This window comes from Malaclemys terrapin, chromosome 11 (assembly GCF_027887155.1).
Source record: "Malaclemys terrapin pileata isolate rMalTer1 chromosome 11, rMalTer1.hap1, whole genome shotgun sequence".
In the NCBI taxonomy this organism is placed as follows: domain Eukaryota; kingdom Metazoa; phylum Chordata; order Testudines; family Emydidae; genus Malaclemys; species Malaclemys terrapin.
In genome coordinates, this window is record NC_071515.1 from 64,502,926 (window position 1) to 64,522,466 (window position 19,541).

At 43.7% G+C, this 19,541-nt stretch overlaps 1 protein-coding gene across 1 annotated transcript in view; it reads left to right on the forward strand.

Moving 5' to 3' along the window:
- The first annotated feature begins 12,717 nt into the window (after positions 1 to 12,717).
- DPP10 (dipeptidyl peptidase like 10) overlaps positions 12,718 to 19,541 on the forward strand; it is a 399,831-nt gene continuing 393,007 nt past the window's right edge. Inside the window, exon 1 of the mRNA XM_054044799.1 lies at positions 12,718 to 13,346. Coding sequence (XP_053900774.1) covers positions 13,278 to 13,346 — 69 coding nt within the window. The 5' untranslated portion in view covers positions 12,718 to 13,277. The remainder of the gene's footprint in view (positions 13,347 to 19,541) is intronic.

A 19,541-nucleotide genomic window follows, 5' to 3' on the forward strand; every position in this document is an offset into this window, starting at 1 on the left:
ATCACCTGAGTCCAAGACGCAAGGTGAACCAGGGTACATGTGCAACGCAGACAAATAGACACTAGTTTCAAATTCTCCAGCTCCGGGTGCATGGTGCGCATGTGTAACTTGCAGTGGAATACAGATAGGGACCACACCTTGAAGAACCTCAAGTTACAGGTAGGTAACTTCTTCTTTTGTACCTCCACATGAGTTGTAGCTCTAGAGGCTCCCCCACCAGCTGGTCTCTTGCAGAGGGGATATCTCTGGGATGCTGAGGCTCTGCTGAAAAGATTATCTATTCTTACTCCAGACAGTGGAATTCACCCCCAAAATGTGCATCTACCTAGCTCACACTTTCCTACCCACTCCTGGCCACAGATTTTGGGCCAGCAGGAATCCAGAGGAGGGGGCATACTGCAATGGTGGTTGACCCGCCTCCTTGAATGTAAAAGCGGAAGGACCTATGTGCAGAGAGGACCCTCCACTTGAGTACCAGAGAGGCAGGGGAATGATCCCATTGTTAGTTTTTACTCAGTCTTCACTCAAGCAAATTCTCATTGGTTTCAATGATTTTGTCTGAATAATAATTTGGTCCAAAGACCTCATGATGTTGGTCCAATTATGATCATTTTATTTATAAAATACCATCACATACCTCCTGTGAAAGGGTGGTAGAGATGCTGCAATATGACATTATATATGTAAAAAAAAAATCAACATTTGTTTTTGAAAGCTCACTTAAAATTCAGAAAAAAATAAAGCCAAGTGAGTGTGCCTAAATTCAAGAATAAAAGGAATAAAATGAGTAGAGGCAAAGGTGATACATATGGGGACAAGTGGTTACATAACAAATATAATCTTATTAGAAGAAAGATTATTGTTATTTTTTAAATTGGGAAGAATGGGCTGAATGTGATATCAACAGTAGGAAGTACATTTTGCGTTCTAGTATTTATTATTTGTTGAGTGCTAACTATGTTGTTGGGCATTTATGCTTTTTGCTGTGCTTTTTGCACAAGAGCTGCATACTGAACATCATGGAGAGACAACAGTTTTTCACCACTTTTAGCCCATTGACTGAGACTCTGGAACCAATTCTGATCTCTGCCTTAAGAGGCTTCAGTCACCTGACAGCCTACGTTGTCACAGTGCAATCTGTAAACAGCTGGTGAAGTATAAGTGCAGATACCCATCAGAAGAAGTTTGAAAGAGTAGGTCTTAAAATATTGTTATAATGTGGCATCATATAAGGGTTTGTTTGTTTTTTACAGTAAAGTTAAGAAAATAGTGAATATATGGAGCTATACCTATCTCAGAGAACTGGAAGGGACCTTGAAAGGTCATTGAGTTGAGTTGAGTCCAGTCCCCTGCCTTCACTAGCAGGACCAAGTACTGATTTTGCCCCAGATCCCTAAATGGCCCCCTCAAGGATTGAATTCTCAACCCTGGGTTTAGCAGGCCAATGCTCAAACCACGGAGCTATCTGTCTTTCCCCCCAGTTGTGCCTCAGGAATTTACTCCCATCTTCTAAGCATAACCTTTTCTTGAATGTAGAAATTGTGCTAATGTCTCACTCCAGTGCAAAGATGTGACCCATTTAGTTCACTCTTCTTGCATGTGCACAGCTACATAAACATTTCCATTGAGTGATTTTTGGAAAATAATCTAAATATTTTATAAATGCATTTCCCTTGTGTGGATAAATACCTATTCACCAACAAAATACACGAAGTAAGCATTTTAAAAACGGTGATATTGGTTTAGAGTGAGTCTACTACACAATTAGAAGATCAAAAAATATTAGAACATATGACATTGTGTATTGTAGCTGATCTCCATGGGTAAAAGGCTGATACCCATTTTGGAACATGAGTTAATGTAACATGGTCTAGTGGATAGTGAACAGGAATGAGAGTTTTGAAATTTGGCATCTATTCCTGCTACTGCCTTCCTCTCAACCCCATTTTAAACTTGCCAAATCACTTAACTTTCTTTCTGGAAGTGGGCAGTTTATAGCACCCTAGCGTGTATTGTATGAGACAGCTGTTTGTAAAGTGCTCTGAGATCCTTACATGAGCAGTGTTATAGAAATGTTCAGTATTGATTATTTGATTTATGAGTGTGGTGTTAATCCAGGAAAACAAATTACTGGGTAGAAGATTGAGGCATATTGATGATTGTTTGATTTGATCGAGTGGCCAACACGGCACTCGTGGATGAGTAAAACAAGAAAGGCATGTCACTCATTCCCTTGCTGCTGTGACATTAACCCCAGTGTTGGGGAAGGGATGGGAGTCATTGCACTCCCTGTCTAACAACTGAGGATGGCTGCCTCAGACACATACCTGAACTAATGGTTGATGCAGCCAAATCTTTGTCCGGACAGGACAGTTGCATCAGTCATCGTCTGCCATAGCCATTGCTCCCAAACATATTTTCAGTCATTCACATCCTGGAAAATGTGTGGATGGAAGTTATTAAAAGTGAATGATAAAGCAAAAATTAAAATGGAGTTAATCCTGGGCTGATTATATGAATATCCCCACTTACATGTCTGTGAAGGAGCAAGAGGCCCATTATAGTCTAGACTCCTAGAGTTCTGGTGCAATTATGCACCACATCCCTATTGGCAAATTCACCTTGATTTTTTCACTCCATATCTGCTATGCAGTATATGTTTGTCCCCTGACCCACTCATAGGATGAAATGGCATTATAAATATATTGAAACAAGCTATGAGAGATTAGAGCTCATTGGGAATAAAAACCTAAAACAAACTACTTTTTTTTCTTTCAAAAAAACCAAAATAAAAAACCACAGAACTTGTTGAGCTCTTTCTAACTAGCTCTGTCAGAGACCTAAAACTGCTATGAACTAATGAAATCCCACTGGCAAGCAGGGAGAGACACAGCACTTCTCTGAGACTACTTTAAGGCATAGGTGAAGTTGGCATTTGTGGGATTCAAATAATTAACATGGGACACTTTGACCATCACATTGCACATGTCTTTGTACATCTCTTTTTGTGTTGGAAGGTGACATAGCGTAACTTCTGAATTCATAAATTATTCAGTAACAAGAGGCAGATGTCATGGGGATGAAACCATGATTTGTGTCCTTTTGTAATAAATTATTCCTTAAAGCACTTCTCAAAGACACACACTGGTGTACACTGATTGTGCATTTTATTGGTTAAAGAGTGGTATTTTGAAATGTAGCTTGGCTCTGTTTGCATTAGTGCTGAAATATTTGCATATGTATTTAATACATTCTGTGATCTTTCCTGTTGGAATATATTTGCATTTATTTGTATTAACTCAATGTTTGCATTGATTGTTTTTCTAAAACAAGGCAAGAAGAGAAAAACATGTTTATAATTTATTCACAAAGAAAATAGGCTTGCAGTAGAACAGCTATTTGAATATAATGTATTTTTGAATACAGAGGACAATTTGTTTATTTCCTCTACCAGCAAGAGAATTTCCTCAACTACATAGTTCAATTGTTCTAAAGGAGTCGTCAACATTTAAGAGCATGCCGTACAAAAATATGTTCTGCCAGAACCTCAGCTGGTACAAATCATGGTAGTTCCACTGAGTTGAATGAAGCTACATTGATTTACACCAGCGGAGGATCTGGACCACTATTTTCTTTAATTCTTGTAGACCCAAAGATCTACTTAAAAACACTAGCTGAATGCTACCATTTTTGATATACTTATTGGTTTTTGAGGTTGCATTACTTTCATGTATTTTACATTTATTTTTATAATTGGCAAGATTCCTTTTTATCAATGTACAGTAGTTTTACAGGAATTAAGAAAGGTGAACATTAATAAGATGTGATTTCAATAGAGTGATACAAGGGAAATAAATCAACCCTTAAATCAGCTGTGATCTTTGTGGATTTCATAAACTGAGCAGGACTGGACTACGTTGGGGCTATAGATAGTAAGGTAGGATTGTTGATTCAGAAGATGCATTAAGGTACAAGGGGGCACTGCTGCTGGTGGGTAAGCTATAAAACTGAGGTCTTGACTACCTGAGGTCTTTAAAAATTCCACGGACTTTGGGTGATAATAGAAATGATAGCTCTGGTGTCCAGACCAAATTCCAATTGAACAATTACATTTTCTCACCAGATTCCCGTATAGTTTCATTTGAACGAGGTATTCTTCACTCTGCACCCTGACCTGTTAGTAGATTTTCTGTGCAATTTTTAAAGGCTAATAATTTCACTTGTGGTCTAAGTGATCCAATTCCTGGCCCTAATGCTGACAAATTTTCATAGAATCATAGAACTGGAAGTGACCTTGAGAGGTCATCTAGTCCAGTCATGGCAGGGCTAATTATCTAGACCATTCCTGGCAGATGTTTGCCTAACCTGCTCTTAAAAGTCACCAATGATGGAGATTCCACAACTTCCCTAAGCAATTTATTCCAGTGCTCAACCCACCTGACAGTTAGGAAGATTTTCCTAATGTCCAACCTAAACCTCCCTTGCTGCAATTTAAGCCCATTGCTTCTTGTACTATCTTCGTAGGTTAAGAAAAACAATTTTTTCCCCTCCTCCTTAAAGCAACCTTTTACATACTTGAAAACTGTTATCATTTTCCCACTCAGTCTTCTCCTTTCCAGACTAAACAAACCCAGTTTTTTCAATCTTTCCTCATATGGTCATGTCTTCTAGACCTTTTAATTATTTTTGTTGCTCTTTTCTGGACTTTCTCCAATTTGTCCATATCTTTACAGAAACATGGCGCCCAGAACTGAACACAATACTCCTGTTGAGGCCTGAGTAGAGCGGAAGAATTACTTCTTCTGTCTTGCTTATAACACTTCTGCTAATACATCCGAGAATGATGTTCGCTTTTTTTGCAACAGCGTTACATTATTGACTCACATTTAGCCTGTGGTCCACTATGATCCACAGATCCCTTTTCACAGTACTCCTTCCTAGGCAGTCATTTCCCATTTTGTATATGTGCAACTGATTGGTCCTTGCTAAGTGGAGTACTTTGCATTTGTCCTTATTGAATTTCATCCTATTTACTTCAGATCATTTCTCCAGTTTGTCCAGATCATTTTGAATTTTAATTCTATCTTCCAAGCATTTGCAATCCCTCCCACCTTGGTATCGCCCACAAACTTTATAAGTGTATTCTCTATGCCATTATCAAAATCACTGATGAAGATATTGAACCAAAACAGACCCAGAATTGATCCCTGTGGGACCCCACTCATTATGCCCTTCCAGCATAGAATAATAGCATATTAGGGTTGGAAGAGACCTCAGGAGGTCATCTAGTCCAATCCCCTTCACAAAGCAGGACCAACACCAACTAAATCATCCCAGCCAGGGCTTTGTCAAGCCGGACCTTAAAAACCTCTAAGGATGGAGATTCCACCACCTCCCTAGGTAACGCATTCCAGTGCTTCACCACCCTCCTAGTGAAATAGTGTTTCCTAATATCCAACCTGGACCTCCTCCACTGCAACTTGAGACCATTGCTCCTTGTTCTGTCATCTGCCACCACTGAGAACAGCCGAGCTCCATCCACTTTGGAACCTCCCTTCAGTTATTTGAAGGCTGCTATCAAATCCCCCCTCACTCTTCTCTTACTCAGACTAAATAACCCCAGTTCTCTCAGCCTCTCCTCGTAAGTCATGTGTCCCAGCCCCGTAATCATTTTCGTTGCACTCCGCTGGACTCTCTCCAATTTGTCCACATCCCTTCTGTAGTGGGGGACCAAAACTGGACGCATTACTCCAGGTGTGGCCTCACCAGTGCCGAATAGAGGGGAATAATCACTTCCCTTGATCTGCTGGCAATACTCCTGCTAATACAGCCCAATATGCTGTTGGCCTTCTTGGCAACAAGGGCACACTGTTGACTCATATCCAGCTTCTCGTCCACTGTAAGCCCCAGGTCCTTTTCTGCAGATCTGCTGCTTAGCCAGTCAGTCTCCAGCCTGTAGAGGTGCATGGGATTCTTCCTTCCTAAGTGCAGGACTCATGACAGCATGACTGTGATCCAGTGATAACTACTGTCTAGGAACGGTTTTCCAACCAGTTTTGCACCCACCTTATAGTAGCTCCATTTAGGTTGCATTTCCCTAGTTCATTTAAGTAAATGGAAGTTTTGACTGCATAATAATTGCACAGTGGGATCCAATGTTTGTAAAGTGCCTTGGAATCTTTGGCTAAAAAGGCTGTATTAAGTATCATTTATTAACAAATACTAAATGGTGTTAAGCGGAATACAGTCTACACTGCCATTCTACCATGCACTGTTCATCTTGCCACTGATAAAACAACACCAAGAAGAAATATTTTAAATCGATCCACTGTGGCTTAATTTTAACACGGGGCAAAATTGTGACATAGAGTGGAGTAAACTTAGCTTTCAGCTCCAAGTTAGTCAGCAAATGGATGTGAGTAGCAAAGGAATATAACACACCAATGAAGCATTGTATGGATGTCTAATTTTAGTGAAAATTTACTTCCATGAAGGAGGACAGAAGGGGGGAAGTACAGGAGGATAAAGAACAGTGTGCTAGTCAAATAAAGGGTACATCCAGGGGAACATCCCACCTAAATCTCTCCTGAAGTTTTTCATGCAACTAAAGAAGGGTGTAATAAAAAACCTGGAGCAATGTAGACAGTGCTCTTGGCAGCACGCTGTTCTGTTCCCATTTTTGAACTGGGCCCATATGGCAGAAATAAAGAAGATACATACAATCTATTTTCAAGTTATATTAAAAAAATATGGATTTTAGAGTATCTTCCAGTTCCCAGGTACCTTTGACTGACCGGCTGAAGGCCTGATTCTTCCCTTCCTTACCTCCAGGAGCGTCTCCAGGCACCAGCGCACCAAGCAGTGCCTGGGGCGGCAAGCTGTGAGGGGAGGCCTGCCGGTCACTGTGAGGGCGGCAATCAGGCTGCCTTCGGTGGTATGCCTGCGGGAGGTCCTCCGGTCCCGCAGTTTCGGCAGCAATTTGGCGGCGGGTACACCGAAGGCGCGGGACCGCCGGACCTCCCGCAGGCATGCCACCAAAAGCCGCCTGACTGCTGTGCTTGGAGTGGCAAAATATAAAGAGCTGCCCCTGCTTACCTCATTTCTAGTCATTTCTATCATTGCCAAGTGGTAAATGGCTGGGCAAGTAGTGAAGAATCAGGCCTTACATCTTCTTGAGATTGCATCTGGCTGGGGTAATCTACAATCAGTAGGTCTGATTCTGTTCTCCCAGACACTAGTGTAAATTAAGGGCAACTCCATTGCAGTCAGTAGAGTTGCATTGGTCCATCTGAGTGCAAAATCAGGCCCAGTATGTTAGCTGCAACTTTCTCTGAGCTGACATTACTCTACTTTAAAATAAAATGTGAGACAATGCCACATAGCAGGCTGAACAATACACATGTTAGGAATGAGTTTGTAGAAAATGCTTCCAGTTTTTAGTAACACCTACTGAACTTTTGAGAATTGATTTTGCAATATACAAACAGATCAATAACAGATGCTGACATGATTTTTACAGTTCAAATGCTAAAATATTAAACTAGGAATAATTTTATGAACTCTATCAACGCTAGCTTCAAATGTTTGTGTATAGAGATTGCCTTATCTACTTAATGCCCTCCAATAAACATAGTTAGCAATGGGCTGAAACTGTGGTGTGACTAGAATAGATTCGCCCTTCGAAATCAAAAATCTATGCTATTATCAAGGTAAAAAGAAATGAGGGTGATCAGACATGGTGTATACTATATTACACAATGCAATTTTGGTGATACATTTTATGTCCATGTCTTCATCTAGAACAGAGGAGAGACCTGCAAAGCAACCACCTTTCTACTAATAATGAAAAGCCATTCTTACTTGTAAACTGTACCTTTGCAGGCTAAGCCTAAACCTACACTTTCTATGCTAGCAAACCCCCCATGGAAGTAAGGCAGTTGGAGTATTGCCTGCTGTCACAGCTTCAGATCTGGCAAGTGTACCTGTATTCCCCCTCCACAGTCCCTCAAGGGCACCCACTTAAAGGTTCCTGGATCCCAGCCATCACCTCTTTTGCACAAAGACCCGTGTCTCTCTCTCTCATGACTGGATTTTTCCAAGCTGCATATTTCCTTGCCTACACTGATATTCCTACTAAGTCAGACTGCCTAAACAGGCCAGTGGCTATGCTTTGCTTTCTTGCTGAAGGTTATGAACAGTGTAATTGCCTGCAGTTACAAGTTACCACACAGCTCTTTCTAAGCAAGCACATTTATTCTTAAGGTGAAAGCATTACTGAGAAAACACCATAAATACTACACACTAACATGATTGTTACTCGTATGTCACTCATTTTAGGATTGTTTCTAGTCTGAAATGTGTATCCCATCACTGACTATCAATTTACATCTCACTTGAACCAACCTGTGGAACTCATTGCCAGAGGGGATGTTGCGAAGGTAACAAGGTATAACTGGGTTCAAAGAAGAATTAGATAAGTTTATGGGGGATAGCATGGGGTTACATCTCTAACCATCAATGGCTATTAGCCAAGATGGTTAGAGATGCAACCCCATGCTCTGGGTGTCCCTAAACCGCTGACAGTCAGATGCTGGATCTGGATGATGGGATGGATCACTTGATAATTGCCCTGTTCTGCTCATCCTTTCTGATGCATCTGGCACTGATCACTGTTGGAAGACAAAATACTGGGTTAGATAGACCAGCATTTCTCAAACTGGGGTCCACTGGGACCTCCAGGGGGTCCATGGGCCCTGCTGAGAAACTCCTCCTCCTCCATCCCAGCATGCTGCGGAACAGGCTTCCTACCTTCTCTGGCCCCATGCTGCCTCACCACCCACCTAGGAGCCACTGCCAGAGGGAGCTGCCCGAGGTAAGCACCGCCCAACTGGAGCCCTCACTCCCTCCTGCACCCCAACTCCCTGCCCCAGCCTGGTGAAAGTGAATGAGGGTGGGGGGATGGAGTGAGTGGGGGGTGGGGCCTAAGAGAAGGGGCGGGGAAGTGGCATGGCCTCAGGGAAGGGGCAGGGCAAAGCTGAGCTTGGGGACTCCTGAAAATTTTTAAATCAAAACCGGGGGTCCTCTGGTTGCTAAAGTTTGAGAACCACTGAGATAGACCATTGTTCTGACCCAGTATGCCCATTCTTATTTTTGGTCTGGGTCAAATTATTATTATTATTTTCTGTATTTATTCTTTGTATCACTATAGTGTCTAGGTGCCTTGGATGTGGACTTCTGAATTTTGATTCAGAAAAAGACAGTCACATAGAACTGAAATGTGTCAGTTTGTTTTGTATTCTCAAAACAGCAGCATGACTCATGAACCAACATTTTTAAGAGGTGTTTTTAAAGTAATGATAAAGGGTATAATCCATTGATATAATTGGGAGTCTTTCAAGTGATGTCTAGAATCTTTAGATCAGGTCTAAACAGCATAGGGCCTGATCCTTCAACCTTTATCCATTTAAAAAAAAATAAAAAAATCCTGACTTAAGCAAGTAGTTCTATTGATTGAGGGTGTTCCAGAGAAGGCAACATACATGGCCTTTAACAAAACTGACACTGCACATCTTACACTGCTTGAGTGATAAAACCAGGCAAGTCAGAATACATGTGATTGGGCTTTGATTAGTACAACTGCATCCAGCAAGCTGTGACTAAAACTAAATATATTGTGACCGCCAGCCTCCTTTGCCTCATTGATTAATAGTGGCACTCCAGCAACATGGAAGACATTCAAAACAACAAGTTTAAAGGAACCAAAACATGGTTCTAAAACACAAAACATACACAATTAAAACAGTAAAATGAAAAACTTTATTATCTAATAAAGGGGTTCAATAATTGTTGAAGTAATGTTCACTAGAAATGTACCATAAGGGGCATGATTATGTAGGTGTGGTTTTTAGGATTTATTATTATTTGTATTACACTAGCACCTAGAGGCCACAATCAAAATGAAGGTCCCATTGTACTATACCTGTATGGACAAATAATCTCTGCCTTGGAGAGTGTGAAGCCTAGAGGTAGGATCAGGGGAAGGGATTCAATATGAAGGCAAAGTAATAAGGGTGATGTTTGACAGATGTCATGTTGATTCACTTTTCTTTTTCTTTGTGTGTGGTACATGTGTGAGGGGTTCCTCCCAGGCTGCCACCTGGAACTAGGACACCACTAAGCCCCCCTGACCCACCAGCATGGGCTCCCTTTTACACTGTTCTGCTGTGACAAGCTGCAATGCCCTCTCTAGCCTGCACTTTCACCAGCATACATAGAGGTAGGGACACACCCAGCTGCAGTTACATGCAGACAGGCTGTCTGACCAACCCCTGCATGGGAAGGCTACAGCTAGGGCAGCTACCAGCTCTTCAGGCACGCAGCCCCTCTGGAGTATAAACCCAAAATTATAACCTCTTGCACTGCACAAGGAACTGTACAGCGTAAGCTCATAAAATTCACCCTCTCCCTCAATGTGGAGAGGAATATGTAACAGCCTTTTGCCCCTGAGTTATGAATCCCAACTGGTTTAGACAGAGCAAAAACAAGTTTATTAACTACAAAATATAGATTTTAAGTGATAGTAAACAGATCAAAGCAGATTATCTAGCAAATAAACAAAAAAATAAACTAAACTTAATATACTGAATAGATTGGATAGGAATAGCAGTTTCTCACCCAAAGAGATGATGCAAGCAGGCTGCAGATTCTTAAGGGGCAAGCTGCACTTGCTTTCAGCTTGGAATGCCCAGGTGTTCCATTCACAGGCTAAAAATCCCTTTAGTCTGGGTCCCGCACTTCCCCCAGTTCAGTTTTTGTTCCTCAGGTGTTACCAGGAGACTTCTTGAGTGGGGAATGAAGAACACCAGATGATGTCCTTCCCTGCCTTATATAGCTTTGGCATATAGGGCAGGAGCCCTTTGTTGCAGAGTTTGGTTCCTAGTTCCCAGTTCCCATAGCAGTCACCACTCATAGGCTGTTCGGATGATAGGAAGGCTCCCTAGGTGGGAGATAAGCCTCTCCCAAGGCCTATTGTTTTCCTATGGCCCATTCCCCACGCACTGTTTAGAATGAAAGCATCTTGTCTAGTGGGCGTTCCCCAGGTGTAATTACATTTGAAATGCAGACAATCAATATTCATAACTTCAGATACAAAAATGATGCATGAATACAAATAAGATAATCATATTCAGCAAATCATAACCTTTCCCATGACATCTCACATTACTTATCTTGCATAAAACACATCATAACTGTCATAATTATATCATACCAGTATCACCATGAAGAATATGGGGTGTAGTGTCACAGCATGCATACAAAAAGTGAGGCTGAGATGAGGTGGAATGGTGGAGGGGAAAACTTAATAGGAGAATGGGGGTAGGGAAGTTATGGTAATATAGAGCAGTGAGAAAGGAAGTGAGAGAGCATGGGAAGGAGAAGAGAATGAGTGGTTCTGAGATGGTGTGGAAGGCGGAGAGAAGCTGTTGGAATGAACAGAGAGGAAATAAATGTCCAGACTGAAAACCATGGTAAGTAGTGGTTGATGATCTCACACTGTTTGCAGCATATGCTGCTGTCCCCTTGTGAGGTCCCTTGGGGTGAGGGATGGGGAGTGCTGACTGGGCCTCATGCCCATTCCTGATGCCACTGCCTTGGGTCCTGTGGGCAACGGTGAAGTCTTTGGGTTCCTAAGTGCTGGCTCTGCCCTGGACCTCTGTTTCTCTCACATGTGGTTTATAGCAGACGCTGCTAAGGGCCTCATCCACCAATGTGCGTTCCCCCTGCTAATTCTGGTAGTGCAACAGCGTGAGGCCAAATCTATGGATGGATTAGTTAAAGTAGAATTGAGCAAAAGACTGCTGAAACCAGGGATAACCAGACAGCGTAGGCCTGATTTTCAGAGGTATTAAATAGCAGAACCTACCATTGATGTTAGCTAGAGGTGTAGGTGCTGTGTCCTTATGTCCAACATTGGACAGCCAAAAACTTGGACTCCTCCAAAGCAGTGGCCACTTATGAATAGGCTGGTCACTGTGGAGAATCAAGGCTTCTCACCCTAGTTATGAATATTCCCCAGGTGCTGATCCTCAACCCTTCCAGCACCTGTTTATTCCCTGACAGCTGAAAGAGGGCCAAGCCTCTGGTAGCCTACTTTACACCTGTAAATCCTGTCGAAGGATTAGGGACCAACCCACCCCCAAACACCTGTGAACATGCCCCAAAGCCAAGTAAGGATTATACAGGCTATGTAGGTAGTCTCAGATATGACTGTATAAGGGATACAACAAACAACCTGAGAATTTGATCCATATCCCCAGCTCTAGCCCTTCTTTTCGGGCTGAGGCTGGGACTGCAAACCTCTGACTGCTTTTTTAACTTTGCCTCTGTGTGTGTGTATGGGGGGGTACAGCTTGTCAGATCCTGTTAAAGCCCAATCCACAGCGCCCCCCAATCCATCCCAAAGAGCCCAGGAGCAGCTGCTCTTCGCTGCCCAAAGAGAGGATTTACCAGAGCTTTGTAGGGCCGGGCTTCCAGGAAGGCGGGCGAAGGTATCTGCAGCGGGGGCCAGCCCCCAGCCCCAGCTGGCGGACTGGTCCTGCGGTGGGCGGCAGGAGCAGCCAGAGACCCGCCCCCGCGCTCTGGCTGGGGGCTCGGAGTGGTCTGTTCCCGCTGAGGAGGGAAGCGGAGTGTGACAGCGGCGCCTTGTTGCTCTGCCTGGCCATTGCTCCAGCCGTGCAGCCAGCGGCGCTCGGCGGCGGGACGCTGCTGCTGCTGCGGGGGGAGAGGCGCTAGGGCAGGGAGCCCCCGCTCCGTCTCCTCCGCACCTGCCTCGCCAAGGAGGGCTCTTCGGAGAGCCGCCGCCGCTGCTGGAGGGGGCGCGCACACTGCAGTAATGCGAGACCATCCCCTCCTGGCGGGGAGGGGGAAGCCGGCCGCGTCCCAGCCCAGCCAGGTGTTCCGCTTCTGTCTGCGGCTGCCGGCCCAGAGCGCTCAGTGACCCGCCAGCTCCAGCCTCCGCTCGCTGCCCCTGGGCGCGCTTCCTAGCGCTTGGCTTCGGCTGGAGGGGGGGTTGCGGTAGCTGGAGAGGAAGAGGGGGAGAGAGAAGCTGCTGCTCCTTGGTGCTCCTCTCCCCCCCCCTGTCATTTGCTGCTGCTGCCGCTTTGCCAATTCAAGGCGAGCAGGGAAGCGGGTGTCATGCAATTGGTGCCCAGTGAAAGGTCTCCGAGGCTGAAGTACCAGTGAAAGGAAGTGCAGCGCAATCAAGCCGGCTCTGTGCAATGACAGCCATGAAGGAGCAGCAGGCAGCGCCGAACCCGGGCAGCCGGGGGAGCCAGCAGCAAGACCAGGTAAGAGTTTGTAGGAACTATTCCGTAGGAGGGAGTGGGGGAGAATCTCCCTCCTTGTCTCGCCCCTGTTCTCCCAAAGAGGCTTGAAGATTAACGTACGTTTCATGTGTGTACCCCCCCCCCCCATCACTGACTCCAGACGAAGTTGTAGCAAACGGTGGGTAAAAGTGCGGTCTGTGTGGCCAGGGAAACGCTGCCTCCTACGAGGTGTCGAGAGGCGCGGAGAGGGCAAGGGGCTGCCGCCTTGCTCTAGAGGGGACGGGGGCAGGTTGGCTGATTCAGCCGCCGCAAGAAAGAAACAGACCGTTTGTGCCCTGGGGGTGGGGGGCTGCCTGGTTCGGGGGGACACAGCAGCCTTAGTGGCGTACTTTGTTCCCCTGCAGGCGAAGACTTTGGGGTAGGGGGGGAACCACCTTGGACGCATCATTAGCAGACGAAACTAAATATTCGAGTGACCTTTCCAAGCCTGTGAACGGAGCAGTGAGAGGGACCAGAAGCCTGTTAGCTGGGGGGAGGCTACAGCTACAGGGGCTTTGGGAGGTTGTTAATATATATATATATATTTAAGGAGTCCAGATTTGAAATGGGCTTCCAGGGTGTCTTGGCTGCGATGCTGTGTCTGCTTCAGGGGGGTGCTGGAGAATTCAGAATGCAAATCAGGGCTCCAGACTTGGATCATTGAGCTCCTGTATCATTCGAGGCGGTTTTGGTGTCATTTCCATAGTCTTCCCCCCCTTTCCTCCCAGAAAGTCGTGCAGGACTTTGTGCTCTTGCTTCCCCAAGTTGCATCAAGTGAAATAAATACACGAAGTGATCAGTCTCTACAGATGTGTCATGTTTACATCAATTAGTGACTCTAAGTGGAGGCTGTCAGCTATTAGGTCATTGGATAATTATGGCACTCCAGAGAGGAGCAGGCTGATACTACCAGAGATGGTGCTGTACGCTCAAGATACGCCGGGAAACGGTGTAATTCTTTCCATGTCAGTCACTTTAGCTGCCAAGCGCTAGAAGCGGGACTGAAAGGAGTGTAATAAGCTTAAACATCCGGTACTGGGGTGCGGGAAACCGTTTAGGTTCTTTTCCTGCTCTCTAGATAGAAAGCAGAAAGGGCGATCCCTAGATTCGTGGGGAAGACTAGGGTCTTTAATACTGTGAGAATTCAACACCTCTGTTTTGCCTAGTGCTCCCCATATCCCTGTCTGTTCGCCCCCTTGGCAAATGTGTGAGCACTTTGGTTTGATGTAGAAGGCGAGAAAGATTATTTACTAGCCTTACAAATGTTAGAGCAGCATTTCATACAGCCTTTTCGAAGTCATGCCGCTAAAAGCCTTTGCACTGTATTTATGTTAATAAATGGGGCTATTTGGAACATTATGTGTCTCTCAGTACCGTGCTTGTAATGACAGCATAGCAAGCAGTTTCAATATATAAAGGCTTGGCCAACCAAGTCTGTTAGCAGAAATCATCTTTCGGCATCAGAGAACCTTAAGTTTCATAAACAGGCTGCTATTTCTCACTGATGCTCTTGGATGATGGTACCAATACATTAGAAAAGATTGGTCGTGTGAACACTCCCTCATGAAATCTCTGATCACTAACCTGTGACCCCAGATGGTTACTTCTGGTGCTGCAGAGTTTGAAATGGTGGGAGGAGGAGGAGAGAAGAGCAAAGAACAGACTATAAATGCTGAAAATAGTGCACTTAACCTCATCAGTGTGTAGCTGAGTCCAGTTGATCATGATTTTGTATTGCCTGCAAAACACCTGAAATTTTGCAAACACATAAAGATTCTTTGTGAGGTTGCATTTTTTTTACTGCTCTCAAGACTGACACATCTCAATTTTTGCATTTTGCATTTTTCAAAACATAACCAAGATAAAAATTATAAATCACATTTGTTTCATTATCAGACTAATCAATATGATTTACAAATATATCAAAAAAGCAATTTATTGGATGAAAAAGCACATTTTGATATTGAAAAGTCCCATGTTACAGGTTTGTGTGTTAATTTATGTCTAAGGACCCTATTCTGAAAATATTTACCTATGTTTAAGTATGTCAGTAATCCTATTGACTTCAGTGGGGCTACTCACATGAGTAAATTTAAGCATATATTTGGAGGATTGGATTTATGTATATGCATTCTGACACTTTTTTCCCTGTGATATTGAACAAAGTATTACATTTCAGCTGGTTTTGAGGAGGCTTTCAATATTCTGAATAAATTGAATGCAGCTGTTATAATAGTTTGAGACAGAATGACTGGGTTATTGCTGTCAGTGGTTCCTATTATGTGTACAGAATGATTAAAGTTTACAGCAAGTCAGCTAGTGCAGGCATTTGTTGCTATTGTATGATCAATCTCAAGCATTCACAGGGCTGTTTAATTTCAATAAAATATTGTATTTGCTTTCTTTTAGAAGACAGTGCTCTTAGCCAACATCAAAGATGGTTGGATCTAACCACTCACTATGGCTTTATTTTAAATTCACACACAGTTGAATTACCAAAATGGCCTTTTGTTGTTGAAGCTAGAGATCTTTTTTAAATATCAAAGCAGTTTGTTATATATCAAACCCTATTACTTCCTACTGCCCTATTACCTTGCACTGAAGAACAGTATTCTATTAATGTTAAATATCTGTAAAGCTTAGGAATATGCTTATCATTATTTCACTGCTCTACAATTTTCAACCTCTCTTTCAATTAATTTGTAAGTGAATGGAGATAACTGTGGTTCTCCCTACTGTATGCAAACATTAAATATAGAAGAGACCAAAGTTTTGCTAGGCTCAGACTGAACCGTGTTGTGAAATTCCTGGTTTCCAGGCATTTTTTGCACAGTGCTTAATATTTAAATCACACATAACAATTGTTATTCAGAGTTGAATTTTATGTACAGAAGAAGATTATTCTCTTCATTTTAAATGGTAATTGACTACTGAGAAGGTTTTAGGGGTCCAATCCTGCAGTAAAGCCCATGCAGCATTCAATTGAAGCCAGTGGGGATCCATATGGATTCAAAGATCTGCCCATATGCATCTATCTAGTTACTTCATATGGTCTCTGTAAGCATCATTTCTGCGCATGCCACCATCGTTAACGTATTTTTTCCTCACAAGGCTTCTGAAAGGTAGGGAAGTATGTCTGTCCCCATTTTACAGATTGGGAATTGAGGTCCAGAGAGACTAAGTCCAGGTTTGCACTAGAAACTGCTGTTGGTATAGTAATGTTGGATTTTTTTGTCACACTTCTATACTAACAAAAGCCTTAGTGTAGACACAGCTTGTACCAGCAAAAGCTGCTTTTGAAGGTATAGATTATTTTTCTTGCTGAACCAGTATAAACTATACTGGCAAAAGCCCTCCTTTGCTGGTATAAGCTGTATCTACATTAGGAAGGCTTGCTGGCATAGCTATGCAGGGGAACAGGAACTTAGGACTGGAAGGGAAATCCTGGGTCATTGAGTCCATACCCTCGCTATTGCAGGCAAAACTATCATATAAATCATTCATAAATTTATCAAGCTCTTTCTTAAAACTAGTTAGGTTGTTTGCCCCTACAATGCCTGTTGGAAAACTGTGCCAGAACCTCACCCCTCTGATGGTTAGGAAGCTGCTTCTAATTTACATCCTACATTTATTCATGGCCATTTTATACCCATTTGTTCTTTTACCAACACTGTCCTTTAGCTGAGAGAGCTCTTCTCCCTCCCCTGATGGGTTTATAGAGAGCAATGAAATTTTTCCCCCTCGTGCTCCCCCCCCAACCATACCCTTCGCTTTGCTAGGCTAAACAAGCCAAGCTATTTTAACCTCTTTTCATAAGATAGGCCCTTCATTGTCTGCACTTTTCTAGCGTCAACCTGGCCCAAGTGACTTGTGCAACGTCACACAGAAAATCTGTGGTGAAGCAAGGAATTGCTTGTGGGTCTTCTCCTGCAAACACCTAAGCACAGATATAATTTTACTCCTGTGAGTAGTCAGACTGAAGTCAATGGGTTTGCTGCAGTAAGTGTTTTCAGGATTGGGACCTGAGTTATCACTGTAAATTACAACTGGCTGTTACAGTGACACTCCTGGTTAAACAAAGGTGTTATTTTACTGACTGAATCATTAATAGTCACTTACTTAGAAATAAATTTGGTATAACTTCTTATTGAGCACTTTCTTCAAGATAGTTGTAAACCAACATTCCTATGGGCAAAACATCTAATGACTGTACGTCCCTCCCAATCTCTTCCCTTCAGTGTCCCCTCTCCCTTCACTTTTATTTCTACTACCTTGTTTCCTCCTAATTAAACTCATTCTGCTTGAGTTATTCCTTTTTATCCCATACTGTTGGTACGTCTACACTGCAGTTGCGTGTGTAGTTATAGCATTTGTTGACATACCCAAGCTGCCTTATTCTGTCTAGCTTCTGTACTGGTAGCTGTGAAGTTGTGACAGCATAGCCGTCAGCATGACCTAGCTACCCCAGTTATTACCCAGTTGTACAGCCCATAGTGAAGCTGTACTGCCTCAGCTCCACTTCTGTTGGTACATGAGCTAGCTACATTAAAGCTGGCTCATGTATGTCTACACATGCAGCAATCACACTCATTGATTGCATTGTAGGCACACTGTGTGTCTGTCTTGTTGATTTTTAAATTGTAGGCTTTTCAGGGCAGAGACTTCCTACTACTTTGTGTTTGTATAAGGCCTACCCCAATGGAACCCCATTTATAGTTGGTCCTTAGGCAAGATTGTAATAAACAATACTATTGATATTTTTGGACAGAACTTTGATAAATTAGTCCTATTCATTCCAAACCCTTTGTTAAATGATTGCTGCTGTTTATTTCTAAAATTACATTTTTACGTTATCATACTTTATCTGCATAGAGGAAAATATCTTTTAAATTACTCTTATTTCCACTGAACTCTGTTGCCTGAAAGCTTGCTTCATAAATTATTTTAGCTTCCTGAGTTCTACCTGTGTAATACAGCAAATGGCATTTGTCAATCTGTAGTTTTTAACAGCTGCCCGTGGCCTTAGACAATAGCTCTTAGTGATCATAAAAAAAAGCACTGTTTAATAGTTAATAACCACAACAAATTTGGTACCTGTATGACATGCCAGTTCATGCATATTGCTTTTTCTGCAGATGAAAAACTAAGATAATTCCTATCGGTATTAACATTGTGAGGTTTCAGTCTGTTTACCAAAAAAAAAATGATGATCTACACCACCTGGTGCTTCTTGCTGTTCTTTGTCTGTATGAGCAAAGAGATCTTTGAAAATTTTAATTGTTCTCCCCTGAGTCTCTATTTTTCTCTCACACTTAAGTATTGTTTTTTTTAAATTTAGTTTTAAAATACAGCAAACTAAAATTTTCTCTAGTAGTTCTGAACTACAGTCCATTACTCAGGGCCGGTGCAAGGAAGTTTCACGCCCTAGGCAAACTTCCACCTTGCGCCCCTCACCCCCAGCCCTGCGGCAGCTCCCCGCCCCCGCTCCACCTTGAGGCGCCCCCTCTCACGGCAGCCCCCCCCCCCCAGGAGCCGTGTGGCAGCTCCCCACCCCAGCTCACCTCTGCTCTGCCTCCTCCCCGAGCACGCCGCCTCCACTCTAATTCTCCTCCCTTCCCAGACTTGCAGCGCCAAACAGTTATTGGCGCCGCAAGCCTGGGAGGCGGGAGAAGTGGAGCAGTGACGGCGTGCTCAAGGAGGGGGCATAGCAGAGGTGAGCTGGGGTGGGGAGCCCTGCGGCAGCTTGCCTCCCCGAGGCGCCCCCCCCCACGGCTGCTCCCCACCCCAGTTCACCTCTGCTCCGCCTCCTTCCCGAGCACGCCGTCGCTGCTCCACTTCTCCCGCCTCCCAGGCTTGTGGTGCCCAACAGCTGATTGGCGCCGCAAGCCTGGGAGGCGGGAGAAGTGGAACGGCCGCTGTGCTGGGAGAGGGAGTCTGAGCCGCACGTGTCAGCGTGCTGCCGTCAGCCCAGCCTAGGAACGCTGTAAAAAAAAAATTGGGGGCTCCGCTTTTTGGCGCCCCCAAATCTTGGCGCCCTAGGCAACCGCCTAGTTTGCCTTAATGGTCGCACTGGTCCTGCCATTACTGCAACTCTAAGTTAATATATTTTTAAAATAGATACGTGAAAGTTAATTGTGTGCTATTCTGCTATTATAAGGCAGTTATTGGTTGGGCATA